Here is a 16,574-nt window from a genome sequence, read left to right on the forward strand (position 1 = left end):
CTTTCTTCCCTCCACCTCTTAAAATGTATTGGTTTCTAATAAAGTGACGAGCAGTGTTAATTTAGTCAACTAAAATGACTAAAACATTTTAGTCGACTAAATGAATACTATTTTAGTTGACTAAAACAATTGACATGACTAAAATACGACAAACTAAAAGCCATTTTAGTCAAAAGACTATGACTAAAACTAAATTGCAATTACTGAAGTGTACTGGAGATTTAGTCGACTAAATAGGACTAAAACAATTGCTGAAGACTAAAATGGGACTAAAACTAAAATGCCACTTTAGTCCTAAGACTAAAATTAAAACACTGGTGACGAGAATAAATTTGATTAGAACAAAATGGCTGTTCACACAGCTACACGACTCCTTGTTGTCCACTATAGAACAGTGATTGTGTTCAGCAGCTCCAATCTGGAAATCAACAAGTGAGTGCAGGGACTGAAATAAAAAAAATAGACTTTGGCTTAACCTGTACCAGTTTTTATCTCAGCAGTTATTCAACACAGATGCTGATTGTACTGATATACAGTCAGCCACCACAACCTTCTAAACAGTATGCAACATACAATTATTCAGTAATGACACAGCAAGCATGTAAAACATGTAAGTCACAAAAAAGACAATTCAAAACGTGTACTCACTAAAAATACATATTTTTCCCTTTTTAGAGTGCTTAGTGACTGGACAGTTTAACAGATATTGAATCTAGATGTAGCCAAATGCCAGCATTAGCAAATCAAGAAACTAACAGTAGTAAGAATGAGGTGCCTGGATTGAAAGTCTTTGGGGGGGGATTTACTAAAGCTTGTGCACACAAAATCTGGTGCAGCTGTGCATAGTAACCAATCAGCTTCTAGGTTTAAGGCTCGTTTCACACTAGCCGACTCCAAAGTTGTGCGATTTTCAATGGAGTCCTACTTTGATATGACTTTGATAAAACTATTACACTCTCTGGCATTGGAGCCGTGTCAAAGTCAGATCAAAGGGGTACAGGGACCTTTGGTGAAGTTGCAGAGATTTCAATTGTATCAATTGAAACAGCTCTCAGAGATACGTGGCATTGCAAATATACTCCGAATCTGGGTCTCAAAGTAGTTGCACAGTTTAGGAGATATTCAGTATATGCGCTGCTGCCGACAACATTGGCTCATGCGCACTGAAGAACGCACTGGTGCTGTTTCTTCAGTAGCTGTGCCGTGACCGGTGGCTCCCGCACGTGACGTCATCATGGCTCCGGCCAATCACAGTACCAGAGCGAACCTAGAAGTAACTCCAGTTGAAGATGTACGCGCTGTACTCAGAGGGCCGCCGCTGATCCAGGGCATCGATCTAAGGTAAGTATTTCATAATGAGAGAGTGATGCATACTAACTCATTATGCCTTTGTCTTGCAGGGTTTGTTTTTTTTTTTTTTTTTACGAGGCTTTCAACCTTTTTAAATCGCAACTACACTTTTGTTGAGGGAAAAAAAAAAAAAAACACATCCCCCCGGGCTAACTATGTACATTAAAAACATTTTAACAACTTTGTTGCATATTCCTACCTTTTGTTATTCTGAAGAAATCACTGTCTGTGTCCATGTGGGAAAGTGAATGTAATGGTTTTTATAATTGTTGATCAGCTGCTGTACCTGCAGGGCACCAATGAGGAAAGCTGCTGGGCCTGCATCCCTTTAGACATTATTTCCAATTGGAAGTATCTCACCAAAAATGACATTTCTGTTGCAGGCGTGCTCTACATATTCTGTCTACAGAACACCTCAAGGTGTCATATTGCATTTTACAGAAAATTACAGAGCTGCAGATTTAAAAGCAAAAGGTAATCAATTACAATATGACTTGTGTCGCAATCGTATATGCTATATTTTTTCTTTGTGATTTTTTTTTTCCCCTTTAATTGAACAAGCTGAAGTTAGAAGCAGATTGGTTACTATGAACAGCTGCACCTGATTCCGTGTGCACCAATTTTAGTAAATCTCACGCTTTGCGTAGCTGAATCAGAGGTAGATACTGTGTTTTTATTGAAAAGAATAGAAGTATGTGAGTTGTCATTGTCAACTTGCTTCTAAAAAGGTACAAGAGCTGATGTGGCCATCCTCAACCACAGTGTAAACCAACTGGGAACATGCATGTGCATACCGTATGTCCCAACACATTTGCTCAAATTGCATGCCTGCTCCACTGCAGTCACTCACTATGTACAGAAGAATTAGCCCGGCATCCCAGGAAAAGGCGGACATTGCCTGTATGCTACTCTTTAATAGCTTTTTTTTTTTTTTTTTTGTAGTATAGGTCAGTTTAATAGCTCCATAAAAAAAACGAGTGCAGATTCAAACAATAAGTGTTTATTGCCTTACTGTTCATTCTGTTGCTAAAGCCCCCCCAAGCCCTAGCACAGAAGTCGGTACCCAGCTCACAGCACAGCAGTCTTTAGTTGTTGACTAATGCCAGCACAATTATGCTTTCCAATGCTTTTAACAAACTGTGAAAATTCATTCATAGTGTTTGATAGGATGGAAAATGCTATTACACTAAACTACATCTGATTAAAAGCCAACTCTGGAGACAAGAACATTACCAGGTAAAGCCTTTAAAACACTCCTTCCCCTGAAAAGCACCCTCCCATCATGTATGTTGTTTTTCTAGATCCCATAAATCTGCTTGTTTACATGCTGGGATTAGTACAGCTCTCGCTGTACTTCTGGGCCGCTCAAATGTAAGTAATACAAGTCTCCTGGCCATCAAAAATAAAAGCAAGCTTTGGGCTTTGGTTTTTTTTGTGAATGGCCTGCAGGAGAGAGGGAAGCAGAGACATGACCATAGCACTGAGATCTTTGAGACCCAAAAAGACAAATATTTAAGTGCCCCTCAGGTAGAGAGGTAAAGTCCAACTAGACTGCTGTGAGTGCAGGCAGGGGCAGGGAGCTTGTCCCAGCTCCAAGCTGCAGCAATGTAAAAGGAAAAGGTCCATAAGCCGCACATCATGAAGCCGACACGTGTGCATGAAGTGAGATGAATGGCAGCCTTAGCCCAGGCACCAGCCAGGCCACGCCCCCAACACATTTCACTCCGCCCCTTAGGGCTTAATCGTGGGGAACATCCCCATGATTAGGCCCCAAGGGCGTGGCCCGGGCTGAGGCTGCCATTCATCTCACTTCATGCACATGGGTCTGCTTCATTATGTGTGGCTTACGGATCTCTTCCTTTGACATTACTGGGATCTATGAGACCTGCAGTTCTTACATGCAAGTGGTCTGGAAGTACAGCACAGCAGGATTTTTTTTTGCAGCACGATGTAGAAAAACGTGCACGTTGGGAGGTGGCTTTTGAGGTGATCAACTTCTTTATCCTGGGAAGGTTGTGGTGCCGGGTCAGGGCTTTTAATCCAGTTGTGCTGGATAAATTACTACACACCTCTGCTGCTTGTTATGTGCTATTCAATAAGACCTGACTATAGCCAGCAGTGGCTAGCCAAATTTCAATCCATGTTTGGGCAGGCCGATTGTACCAAAGTCGATGCATTGATCAACTTGGGCGCAACCAGCCTGCCAGACTCTTCTATATGCAATTACTGCCAGCTACTATAGCCGTTAGCCGTAATCATTGTATTCTGCCAGCAGGGAAGGCTCCCAGCTGGCAGAACACAATAGCACTGCAGGAGGCATTCCCCCCATCAACACTGACTGCTCTGATGGGGGAACCAAGCGCTTTTTAACCTTCCACCCGTGGTGGAAGGAAAGAAAACGGGTTACTCTACTACTCTACTACTTAATCAGGCATTGGTGATGCTGTATATAGTCCAGGGCAGCCAATTTATTCACAGATCCACAATCCAAAATGATTCAGAACCTTTGTTGAAAAGTTTGTTAGCTATTAACTCCCAAGACACACATTCTACCCTTAAATACAAACCCCAATAACTGGGCTGAGCTTTATCACCTGATAGCTTATGCCACTCAAAAAACGCCCTCCAGAATTATTTGTGTATTCTACATTTTAGAGAACTGGCCTTGTAATGCCCAGAGAATAAGGGAAATCAGGTATTCATTCACCAATGAACAGCACACACTCCCTTCTTTGGGACAGACAAGGGCTGGGTGCCGAGTCCGTATCTGAAATAAAATGGCACTCCTGCTCTATCACTTTAAGTCGGTCCATATCTGACTTCACATATGTTCAGATGGGCAGTTCGTTATGAAAGATTCTGCCAAAGATTCTCAGAAAACTGATTTATTGCAGTATTTACCTTAACTATTAGTCCATCATATCTAGATAAAGACAAAGGCTTCACATAGCTCCTATGTCCCTATAAAAGAGACCCTGTCACCAGACCTTTCATTTTAACAATCTTCCTACAAGATTATATGTGCATTTAAGATTTCAGGCATGCAATTTACCTACTAAAGCCTCCCTTGTATAAACATTTGAAAGCGGAGACTACTGCTGGGTGGCACCATCTTGGATGTGTTATCAGCATCCCACACAGAGTCACAGCTGTCACTCAAGTTGAATTCCCTTTCACTTCTCCCTCAGCAGCTACATAAAATGTTATGTAGGTAGGGGAGGGGTACAGGAGCTGGGCCAGCACAGAGTATTTAGACATTTTCAGAAGAGGAGAGGTTTATAATATGAAACCGACTAGTCAGATTTTATAGCAAGAGTCACATTGCAAGTACAATGGAAAGGCAATGTCCAGACCAATTCCCCGAGAAGGCAAGCAAATGGTGCACTAGCTTGTGGGGGTTCGAACAACCTGAAACAAGGAGGAAAAAGCTGGCAACTCGATCATCCCAAAAATGTAGTTTTTATTGCAGGTGAAGTACAGGATATACAATGGCTTACATGTTTCGGCTGTTAGCCTTAATCATAGCCAATCATGGCTGATTAGGGCTAACAGACGAAACGTGTAAGCCGCCATTTCCTGTACTCCATCTGCAATAAAAACTACAATCTTCAGAGAAATTATTTGCCACCTTTTTCCTCCTTGTTTCACATTGCAAGTAAACAATTTGGAAAGGGAAAACTCTGCAAGGAAGCATTTAAATTGCTTGATCTTTCTGTGCTTTTAGCTGCAAATTTTAAGTCGGTGATAGGGTCTGTTTAAAAGTAAATAAATCACGTTTGCCCGTTCAAGAAAAACAAACAGATTTTCTCGAAAACTCCCGTACAGCAATGCAGTGAAAACAGCTCTGTATGGGTGGGATGGGTGCTTTTATGAGAACCTCCCTCTTTGCCCCGAATGGACAGGTGATAGATTCCCTTTAACAAAGGCAAAAAAAATGACTGACCATCCCACCAGTGACCAACAAAACACATTTAAAAGGGGAACTTTTTTTTTTTATTCCAAACCACTCCTCTAAAAAGGTCTTTCTCCCGGCCTCAGCAACATTAACAACCATAACATCCCAACACTGCATTTATGGAACATTGTACTTCAGGACGAAGCCACAGCAGCTTTAGCTACATTGTATAAAAATATGAGAATGTGCGTTGGCTAGGGAAGAGACAGGACAAAAAACAACTGCAGCCCCCCCCTCCCAATCACACTGACTCATCATTTTCCATGGCAGGTTACGTGCTGAACCCAATGACCATTTTCTGTTCTTAAAATATGGCCGGAATATATAAAAAGATGTGGTGGCTCTAAGCTGACCACATATCCAAAAAAGATATATTTACAAACATTCAAATATTGGATGTTCTAGTTGTTATCATTTCTAAGACCAGGACAAAAGGTGTCGGGGGAGTTCCATTTAAAGCTTTATCCTTAAATGCATTCTTCAAAAGGTAAATGGCTTGCACTGTCAGTGAGTAGTGAAGACTACATTGCAGATACAATTTTGTTGTCTACTTTCTGTCCAAATATAAAGCAAGGTGTTTAAAAAGTGTAATCAAAACCCATCGCGGCTGCCTCAGATCTGGATGGCAGAGCCTGAAAAGCCCTCACCGGCAGCTCATAAAAAATACAATCTCATGTAGTGATAAAAGGACGGAAGCCTTTGAGCTGAGATGAGTAGGCAAAAATGAGGCAAATACACCAATAAGATCAAGCCCGTGTTTACAATGTTTACGTAAAAAAGGAATAGAAAAAAAAGTAAATAAGAAAAATGCAGTAAATAAGATTAAGCCCAAAGGAGCTAAAATGCCTATCCGTGGAACATCGTTATCCTTCCCGATCAAAGACTTCCTGGACTTTGTTGAAAACCTGAAACAAAGTAAAAGGAAAGACTTTAGCACAGTTGGAGTGTATAAAGATCCCACGGAAGTAAGTTGTCACTATAATCATGATCTTGTGAAGGAGAAAAGAGGGGAAGAAGTCTGTGTACATGTAACAGTAACAGGATAAAAGTGATTAAAAAAAAAAAAAAAAAAAAGTCTGACTGTCTGTGATTGCAAGGGGGGCTGCGAGGAGGGGGAGGGAGCTGTGGTTGCATGAGGGGCTGTAATTGCAAACTGAGACCATGATGTGCGGAATGGGGGGTGGAGCTTTGATGTGCGGGAGGGGCCTGGAATTGCAAGGGGGACTGTGGTGTAAGGGGGGGGGGGGGGCTGTAAAGGAGGAGACACAGGACACAGATATAAAGGGAGCTGTGATGTAAAGGATCTGAGCCATAGAACAATAATAAATGGGATTTGGACTTCTGCAGGAAGAAGATTTTACTGACTGAACCCCTGTGAATAGACTTTTATTTAAATTAGATTCAACTGGAAAAATTAAAGTTGTATGAATCTTGGGCAAACACATTTATAAATATACCCCATAGTTTTAAAAGTATAAAAATGTTCATGGGTTTACTTCTAGGTCTTATCAAAAGGCACAGGAAAAACACCAAGTTTTTGTTACTATACCAGTCAATTCAGCTGACCTGATCTACAGAGTGAGAGGCATCCACTTTACGAACTTTTCCTCTCTTCTCATACAAATCAATGATAGGCCGGGTAGACTGGAGGTACGTCTGAATCCTGGAATACAAGGGAGACCCTCGGTGAAGCTCACAGATCACAGGGTATTTATTCTCTGTTCATTTATTTGTGTAACCTTTACAGAACATCATTTTTTATATGGTGTACAATATTTCAAATGTTTGCTGCTGCATGTTCCAGGAAGTTAGTTGTGGGTCTGCAAATACGTAAAACCGCCCCACTAGCGGCCGAATACCGACGGTAAAGCGTTGCTAACAATAGCGCTCCCGCCCTAGTGTGAAAGGGGCCTAAATCTCTTTTCGTAACACTACCCTTACCTAAACCCTAGATACATAAAACACCTAAAATGAGACCTGCATTACTTATGGGTCTGTGTATAATATGTAATAGTTTGGAGACTTAAAGAAGAAGTCCAACCTAAGCTCATTTGGCTGTACTTCTCCTATGGGTCACTGAAGTGAAATTCGTTTTGCACTACTGTGACCCATTTTCAACAGAGAGCAGACTGAAGTCCGCTCTCTACTGACATCACCAATGTCAGTCCAGACACCGCATCATCCAGACAATGGAAGTCTGAATCTGCCAGGTGCCTGGAGTAACACCCGTCTCAGCCTCTATACTAACCACACTGTAAAAGGAAGATGCTTAACCACTTCCCGCCTGGGCTATAGCAGAATGACGGGCAGGCGGTGGTCCAGTTATCCTGACTGATATGACGTCCAGCAGAATAGCATTCACTCTGACACACTGCATCTCCGATCATAGTAAGGAGCCTCTGACAGAGGCTCTTTACCACGTGATCAGCTGTGGCCAATCACAGCTGATCACAGCGTGAACCAGGAAGTGCCAGTAAATGGCTCTCCTTGGTTTGTGCTGACAGGGAGAGCTGATCGGCGGCTCTCCCTGTCGGGGGGTCTGTGCTGATAATCAGCACATGGATTATCAGCACAGCCCCATCAGATATGCCATCAACAATGCCATTCAGTGCCCCATCAAAAACGCCTGTCAGTGCCCACCACCGTGCCAATTGGTGCCCACAGTGGCAATCGGTGCCCATCAGTAACACCTGTCAGTATCTCATCATCAGTGCTGCATATCAATGCCTCCCCATCAGTGAAGGAGAAAACATTTTCTAACAAACAAAAAAAAATTTTTTTTTTCTACATTTCGGTCTTTGTTTAGTAAAAAATAAAAACCCCAGTGGTGATCAAATACCACCAAAAGAAAGCTCTTTGTGGGAAGAAAATTATAAAAATGTAGTTTGTTGCATGACCGAGCAATTGTCATTCAAAGTGTGCCAGCACTGAAAGCTGAAAATTGCCCTGGGCAGGAGGGGGGGGGGGGGGGGGGGGGGCGGTATTGAAGTGGTTAAACTTAACTATTCTCAGAGCACTCGGGTCGGTTCACAAGATCAGCTCCCATCGGCCGCTTCAGGGGAGAAGAGAAAGCGCCGACGATGGCTGAAATGCCTGGATGGTGACGTCACCCATAGGCTTACTATGGGGCATCCGTTGTTGGCTGTACCTCCTCTCCCCTGAAGCCGATGCTTGGAGTCGATCACGCGACCAGACCTCCCTGGGAATAGGGCAGTATATGCATTTTCCTTCTACAAGGTAGTCAGTACAAGTGTTAGAAGGTGGGTAGGAGCAGTTTTAAGCTTAGTTAGTTCAAGCCTGGAATTCCACACTTTAAGCATTTGAACTTAAACAAGAGATCCCCGTATTTTTTGTAATATGATTATCTCCTATAATTGTCAGTTCCATCTAGTGATCATAATGCGGTATTTCTTAAATGCCTCAAATCAAATAAAACACTGCATTATGGCTACTAGTGATCACTCATTGTGCCTGTGCGAATGTTTAAGATTCATATGTTAAATTTTTTTTTTTTTCTACCTAGACCCCTTAAAGTTTATGTAAATCCGAAAAAAAAAAAAAAAAAAACTGGTCAGAAAGTCAGATCTGTCCTGTATCTTGTGCCCCTTTCCTGTGTTATCTCAAGAAGGCTCATCAGCCCTCCCAGTTGTTCTTTTGGACAAAACACCTCCCCCTTTGTTGTGGAAATAAGAAGAGGGGGAGGTTTCGGCAGTTCAGAAAAACAAATAAGCAGGGCTGAGAATATTTCCTCTAATTTCAGAGCAGGAGAGGCACTGTGTTGTCAAGCTCATGACAGGAAATTAGACTGCATTTCTGCCAGGATCAGGTATTCTTCTGTACCTGCAGGGTCTTTAACCACTTCCGGACCGCCGCACGCTGATGTACGTCCAAACTTTGCCAGTGGATATCGTTATGGCAGCAGCTAGCTGCCATAACCCCGGTATCCCCGTTTTCGCGCAGTGGTCGGCTTTCTGATAAAAGTGGTCCCTGCGGCGGATTCGCCGCGAGATCACTATTATCGGTGGCGGGAGAGGCCCCCCCCTCCCGCCGCAATCCGGTGCCCTCCGCCGCTTACCGGAGCTGTCGGTAGCGGCGATCGCGTCCGTCTCCCTTCTGTGCCTGGAGACAAGTGAGGCTAAGATGGCGCCCACTCGTCTCCATGACACTGCTGGGCGGAAGTGACGTCAAAACGTCAATCCCGCCCATGCCTCTTAAAAGGCATATTTTTTTCAATGTCATTTTTTTTAAATTACTTTTTTTTTTTTTTTTTTATTGCATTTTAGTGTAAATTTGAGATCTGAGGTTTTTTTGAGATTGAGATTTGACATATTTAAGAGGTCCTGTCATGCTTTTTTCTATTACAAGGGATGCTTACATTCCTTGTAATAGGAATAAAAGTGACACAATTTTTTTTTAAAACAGTGTAAAAATAGGATTTTTTAAAACAGCTTACCTGTAAAATCCTTTTCTTTCGAAGGACATCACGGGACACAGAGCCACAGTAATTACTGATGGGTTATATAGGTATCACTGGTGATTGGACACTGGCACACCCTATCAGGAAGTTCAACCCCCTATATAATCCCTCCCTCTTGCAGGGATACCTCAGTTTTGTAGCCAAGCAATATAGTGTATTAGAAGAGGGGTGGGACCTCTGTGTCCCGTGATGTCCTTCGAAAGAAAAGGATTTTACAGGTAAGCTGTTTTAAAAAATCCTATTTTCTTTCTCGAACATCACGGGACACAGAGCCACAGTAATTACTGATGGGATGTCCCAGAGCAATGCTACCTGAGGGGGGGGAACCACGACCAAGTAGGGTGCAATCAGACCTGAGGACCCTGTACCGCTGCCTGCAGCACACTACGCCCAAAGGCGATATCCTCATGCCTTCTCACATCCACCTGATAGAATCTGGTGAATGTATGAACTGAAGACCAGGTTGCGGCCTTGCAGATTTGAGCCATAGAGGCCCGGTGATGCACTGCCCAAGAAGCACCAATAGCCCTTGTGGAATGTGCCCTGATCTGAAACGGAGGAATCTTCTGTTTCAAACCGTAAGCTTGAATGATCAACTGTCGAATCCATTTAGAAATGGTAGCTTTTGACGCTGCCTGTCCTCTATTGGGACCCTCTGGCAGCACAAACAAAACATCCGTCTTGCGGATCTGAGTAGTTGCCCCTAGATAGGCCTTAACTGCTCTTACTACATCCAACGAATGTAGAGATCTCTCTTCCGGAGAACAGGGATCTGGAAAAAAGGAAGGCAGAACAATGTCTTGGTTTAAATGAAAATCAGAAACCACCTTCGGTAAAAAACTAGGATGAGGGCGTAGTACCACTCTATCCTTGTTTATAATCAAATAAGGCTCCTTACAGGAAAGAGCTGCTAATTCTGATACTCTTCTAGCAGAAGAGATGGCCACCAGAAAAATTAATTTCCTTGTCAACAAGACCAAAGGAATCTGACTTATTGGTTCAAAAGGCCGTTTCTGTAACACAGCCAGGACCAAATTCAAGTCCCAGGGGTTTAGGGGCGCTTTAACCGGAGGATTAAGACGCATCACCCCCTGCATAAAGTTTCGGACCAAAGAATGCGAAGCAAGTGGCCGCTGAAATAATACTGATAAAGCAGAGACCTGGCCCTTGATGGTACTCAAGGCCAGCTTCATCTCTAATCCCATCTGTAGAAAATCAAGGATTCTACCTATGACATATTTCCTGGGATGCCAACCTCTGGATTCACACCAGGTTATATAAGCTTTCCAGACTCTATGATAAATCATCCTGGAAGCTGGCTTCCTTGCATTAATCAAGGTAGATATGACAGGACCTGAGAGCCCACGAGTCTTCAGAACGTGGGTCTCAATAGCCAAACCGTCAAATTTAGCGTTTGTAAGGCAGGATGGAACACTGGCCCTTGAGATAACAGGTCTGGGCGTTCCGGTAGTGTCCACGGGGAACCTACCGTCATCCTTACTATTTCTGCATACCAAGTCCTTCTGGGCCAAGCGGGGGCCACCAGAAGTACCGACTTCCTTTCCTGCCTGATCCTGCGAAGGAGTCGTGGTAGTAGCAGAATAGGCGGGAATGCGTAAATCAGTGAGAACCGATGCCACGGAATCACCAACGCATCCGTCCCGCATGCAAGAAGATCTTTTGTCCTTGCCACAAATCTGTCTATCTTTTTGTTGAATCGGGATGCAAAGAGATCTACATCTGGAACCCCCCCATCTTTGGCATATGGCCCAAAAGACGTCGGGATGCAGAGACCATTCCCCTGGAAGTAACTGCTGGCGACTTAGATAGTCCGCCTGCCAATTCTCTATTCCCGGGATGAAAACTGCCGATATGCATGGCACATGCATCTCTGCCCAGACTAAGATCTGGTTCACCTCTTTTTGAGCAGCTCGGCTCCGGGTGCCTCCCTGATGATTGACATAAGCCACTGCTGTGGCATTGTCGGACTGGATCCTGACCGGACAACCCTGTAGCCTGATAGTCCAGGCTTTAAGAGCTAGATGTATCGCCCGGATCTCCAGAATGTTGATGGGTAAGGTCCTCTCTGTCTTAGACCATACTCCTTGGACCGCAGCCTGTTCCAGAACTGCTCCCCAACCTGACAGACTGGCATCTGTTGTTGCCACCGTCCAGGTAACCGGTAGAAAGGATTTCCCCTTCTGCAGGTTTTCGGGTATGATCCACCAATTGAGGCTCTGACGCACCGCATGCGACAGGTGCATCGGAAAGTCTAATGCCTGAACCTTCTTGTTCCAGGTCGACAGAATACTGTGTTGCAGCATTCTTGAGTGAAACTGAGCATAGGGAACTGCTTCGAATGAAGACACCATCTTCCCTAGTAGCCTCATACAAAGGCGGACTGAGGGACCCTTCTTGGTCCTTACTGTCAGAATCAGCTCTCTCAAAGCAGTGATCTTTGCCTGGGGTAGAAATATTTTCTCCTGGCTTGTATGTATAATCAGACCTAAATATTCCAGTCTTCTTACTGGTTTTAGGAAAGACTTTTCTAAGTTGAGGATCCAACCCAGGTGTTCTAGATACCTGACCGTGGTCCTCAAGTTTCCATTCAAAGAGGCTACCGACCGGTCTATCAAGAGCAGGTCGTCTAGGTATGCTATGACAGCTATACCCTGAGCCCTTAATCTGGCCAGAGGAGGAGCCAAGATCTTTGTGAACACTCGAGGTGCAGTGGCTATCCCAAAGGGCAGAGCCATAAACTGGAAATGGCGCCCTCCTACCTCGAAGCGCAGAAACTTCTGATGAGCAGGAAAAATGGGCACATGCAGATATGCATCTCTGATGTCTATTGATGCCAGAAATTCTCCTCCCTGCAGGGTGGGAACTACTGTTCGAATTGATTCCATGCGGAAGGATTGAATCCTTAGGAATCGGTTCAGATCCCTTAAGTCCAAAATGGGCCTGACATCCCCATTTGGCTTTTGGACCGTAAAAAGGTTGGAATAGAAGCCCAATCCCTGGTCCTTTGCGGGAACTATCATAATGACCTCCTGCGACAAAAGTCGCTCTAACGCTAGAAGGAGCGACTGCTTCTTCTCTGGGTCTCTGGGAACATTTGATCTGAGGAACCGAGGAGAAGGGAATTCCTGAAACTCCAGCTTGTACCCTAAGGTTACCGTGGAGACTACCCATCTGTCCTGGAAGTCCTCCTGCCAGAGCTCTGAGAATTGTCGCAGTCTTCCCCCCACTCGAGTGAGCGGGGGTGCCCCCTCATGCAGAGGTCTTAGTGTTTTGCCTAGTAGGCTTCTTTCCCCAGGACTTCTTTTGTCCCTGGGGTTGACTCTTGTCTCTGGACCCCGATGGAGGCGGCCATCGAGACTGCCTGGAGGCTGAAGCCCCCGGCGCTGGGGAAAGAGTCCGTTTGAAAGAGGGACGCTTACTCTTCTTCTTGACAGGTAAGAGAGTGCTTTTCCCACAAGAGATTCTCTTGATATAGTTATCCAAGTCCTCTCCAAACAACCTTGCACCACAAAATGGAAACCCAGCCAGTAGCTTCTTACATGGTGCTTCGGCTGACCAATTTTTCAACCATAGGATTCTATGTATATGCACCAACCCCAGTGAAAGACGGGAGGTTTGCACGATAGAATCTCTAATGGCGTCAACCACAAAGCATAAGGCCGCTGGGAGGTTAGCAAACCCCTGGGCCTGCTGTTCAGGTAATACTTTGATGACCTGCTTAACATGGTCTCTTAAGTATTGACAGACTCCAATCGCTGCTATTGCAGGTTGGGCCACTGATCCTGCTAAGGAGAAAACATCCTTCAATAGGGATTCCATCCTTTTATCTACAGGATCCCTGAGCATCTGAGCATTGTCTACAGGACAAGTCAGGCTATTATTTATGGAGGAAATGGCGGCATCAATAGCTGGTATTCCCCACATTTTAATAAACTTTTCTTCCATCGGATAAAGTGTTGAAAACTTTCTCGGCGGAAAAAAAAAAACGTTTGTCTGGGTGATCCCACTCAGAATAAATAAGCTTTTCAAGTAAAGTATGAACAGGAAAAGCATGTGCTGCTTGGAAAGGTTTCAGTGACCCCAAAGCAGAAGAGGATTCTTTAGCAGTTTCAGGTATGGGCAACTTAAATGTGGAGCGGACCAATCCAGTGAGGATCTGCACTAAGACTTTCTCCTCTTGGGAAGTCGCAGAGGGTCCCTCTCCACCTGAATCCTCCGAAGAGCATACAACATATACATGTGAGCGCTAACATTCAACCAGTATGAAACAGCTGGAGCCCCCTAAAAGATACATATATTGCTCTAATGCAAAGAGAATAAATGACTGAAGGGTGATTTCATAACTTAAAATAAATCATACAATAACAATAAAAATTATGAATTTGTGCTGATCAGCTGGAGACTGAAATGCTAAAGTCCAAAATAAAACTAAACTGAAAATGAATTAGTCCATGATAAGCTACTGTAGAAGGCAGCCCTGTAGATCAGGATGAAGCAATCCTCTGAGTACTGAAGAAGAGAAACAACAATGGCGCCACTCTAAGTGCAGTATTAAAAACAGATTTAATAAATCTTTAAAATCAAGTACTCACAAAGGTACAAGTAAAGCAGGCGTACAAAGGGTGAGAAAATCATGCCAGGTGTCCCAGTTGAGGTGTAGAGTCACATCATGCGGTGGCGTTCTATACTGCTGACAGGATGCGCTGCTGGATACTCGCTGTGTCCTGTCACTGGAACGCGCTGTGTATAATCCGGGAAAACAGAGTCACTTCCGGGTCTGTGTTGGGATAGGCGACGCGTTTGCGGAGCTACGCTCCTTCCTCAGGCCTAACGTGACCTATGATAGGTCGAGATATATGTAGTCTAAGGCGAACCATGATTGGAGGGGGAAGAAGTCTGTCAAACTCGGACAAAGAGCTGTGTACTGCGGCTGCGTGCTGCAGTGTCAGATAAGAAAGTGAAAGAGATATTGTGAGCAACAATAACTGATATACTTGAATGAGACAGGAGAAAAAGAAGAAAAGAAAAGATGATGTATGAATAAGCGTGCAAATGTAAGAGAGATGCTGGAGTGAAGGATAAGAGGACAATATTGGTAATGAAAGTATTGCTGACAATGAAAAAAGTCATCATAAAAATGTTTTATGGTTGGGAAAGAGAGAGAGTGTGAATGTGTTGGGTCTATAAAGGGATTATATAGAAATAAATCAAATTGAATTTAAATAATAAAAATAATAAAAATAAAAATGAAATAGTTGGAAAATAAAAATAAAAATAAAATTAAAATTAAATTTGAATTTAGATACAAATAAAATTGTGAAAATAGTCAGATGACATTAAATATACGCAGGATCATGTGAAAAAATAAAAATATGTTTGAAGAACTATATGTGTTTATGTACAATTATGGCCATACAAATCAGGAGTACCCTGAAGATTGCTAAGTGGAGTTATACTAACTGTTGTATGATTATGGGATCATGTTTGTAGATTAAAAAATGTATTTAAAAAAGATAATGAAGGCGTAATACATATATATATATATATACATACACACCCACGGACACGCACACATGCAGGTGTACATGCAGCCACATGCACACACGCGCATGCGCACATACCCAAATATATGGACATTCTTGTGTATTTCCTAATAAAGGTTGGATAATTAGTAGAAAATAGTAAATAATAATAAAAAATATAATAATAGTAATAGATAATAATTACAGTAAAGAATAATGTGCTAGCTAGCTCGAAGGTGATATTCAAATAAACATAGTAGCAGCATCACAAAAGGAGGGGACATGCAATGCGGCAATAACAAAATACCCGACACAAACCCAAACCATAAGAGATACAAGTGTATTGAAGGTATCAGATGATCGATAGAAGAGGCTGTATGAGAAGTCAAATGAGACTACTCGTCTCTATTTCCTCGTTGAGCCCTCCAGGGGCCAGAGAGTCAAGGGTATATATCCAGTACGTTTCCCTCTGACAGAGACGTTTAAAACACTCTGCCAGTGGGAACGTACCGGGGATAGACTCAATAATCCAGACCCTGAGGCCCAAGGAAGAATGATCATGTTTTTTGAGAAAATGGAGGGGAACACTATGATGGTCATCTCCTGCCTCTACGAGGCGGCGGTGCTCACCAAACCTCTTTCTCAGAGTGCGTATGGTGCGGCCTACATAATATAACCCACAAGGACAAGTCAAGCAATAAATGACAAATTCTGTTGAACAATTGTAAAAGTTGTTGATCTGGTATGTCTGACCTTTGTTAGTGAATTCTTTTTGACCGTGGTGAACATGACTACAAGTGAGGCACAATTTTTTGCGACACTGGTACATTCCAATTAAAGGAATGAGACAGGGTGATACTATTTTGGAACTTTTTTGGCCTTTGTATTTGCTGGGCGCTACCAAGTTTTTAATATTCCTAGTCTTCCGATACGTGAACATTGGTTTGGAAGTGATGGTAGATTTTAAATGTGGATCCTGACAGAGGATCGACCAGTGTTTGGTGAAAATACGTTCCATGGCTTTGTATCTGGAGTGAAACTGAGTCACGAAACGGACGGGCTGTGCTTCAGGTTGGGTAGTAACATTGGCAGATGTGGGTGATTCTGACAGATAGAGATCGAAAGCTTCATTTACAAGTTCAGGTGGAAAAGCTTTATCCATAAACTTTTGTTTTAAAAGGGACCCTTCTATGATATAGTCTGATCGTCTGATGCAATTTCTACGTAGGCGACAAAACTGACTCTTGGG

At 43.3% G+C, this 16,574-nt stretch overlaps 1 protein-coding gene across 1 annotated transcript in view; it reads right to left on the reverse strand.

Moving 5' to 3' along the window:
* Positions 1-471: 471 nt before the first annotated feature.
* CMPK1 (cytidine/uridine monophosphate kinase 1) overlaps positions 472-16,574 on the reverse strand; it is a 58,336-nt gene continuing 42,233 nt past the window's right edge. Inside the window, exons 5-6 of the mRNA XM_073593584.1 lie at positions 6,872-6,968; positions 472-6,210 (exon numbers count right to left, since the gene is read on the reverse strand). Of these exons, the coding sequence (XP_073449685.1) occupies positions 6,169-6,210; positions 6,872-6,968 (139 nt within the window). The 3' untranslated portion in view covers positions 472-6,168. The remainder of the gene's footprint in view (positions 6,211-6,871; positions 6,969-16,574) is intronic.

The sequence above is a fragment of the Aquarana catesbeiana genome, linkage group LG07 (genome assembly GCF_042186555.1).
Source record: "Aquarana catesbeiana isolate 2022-GZ linkage group LG07, ASM4218655v1, whole genome shotgun sequence".
Classification (NCBI taxonomy): Eukaryota; Metazoa; Chordata; class Amphibia; order Anura; family Ranidae; genus Aquarana; species Aquarana catesbeiana.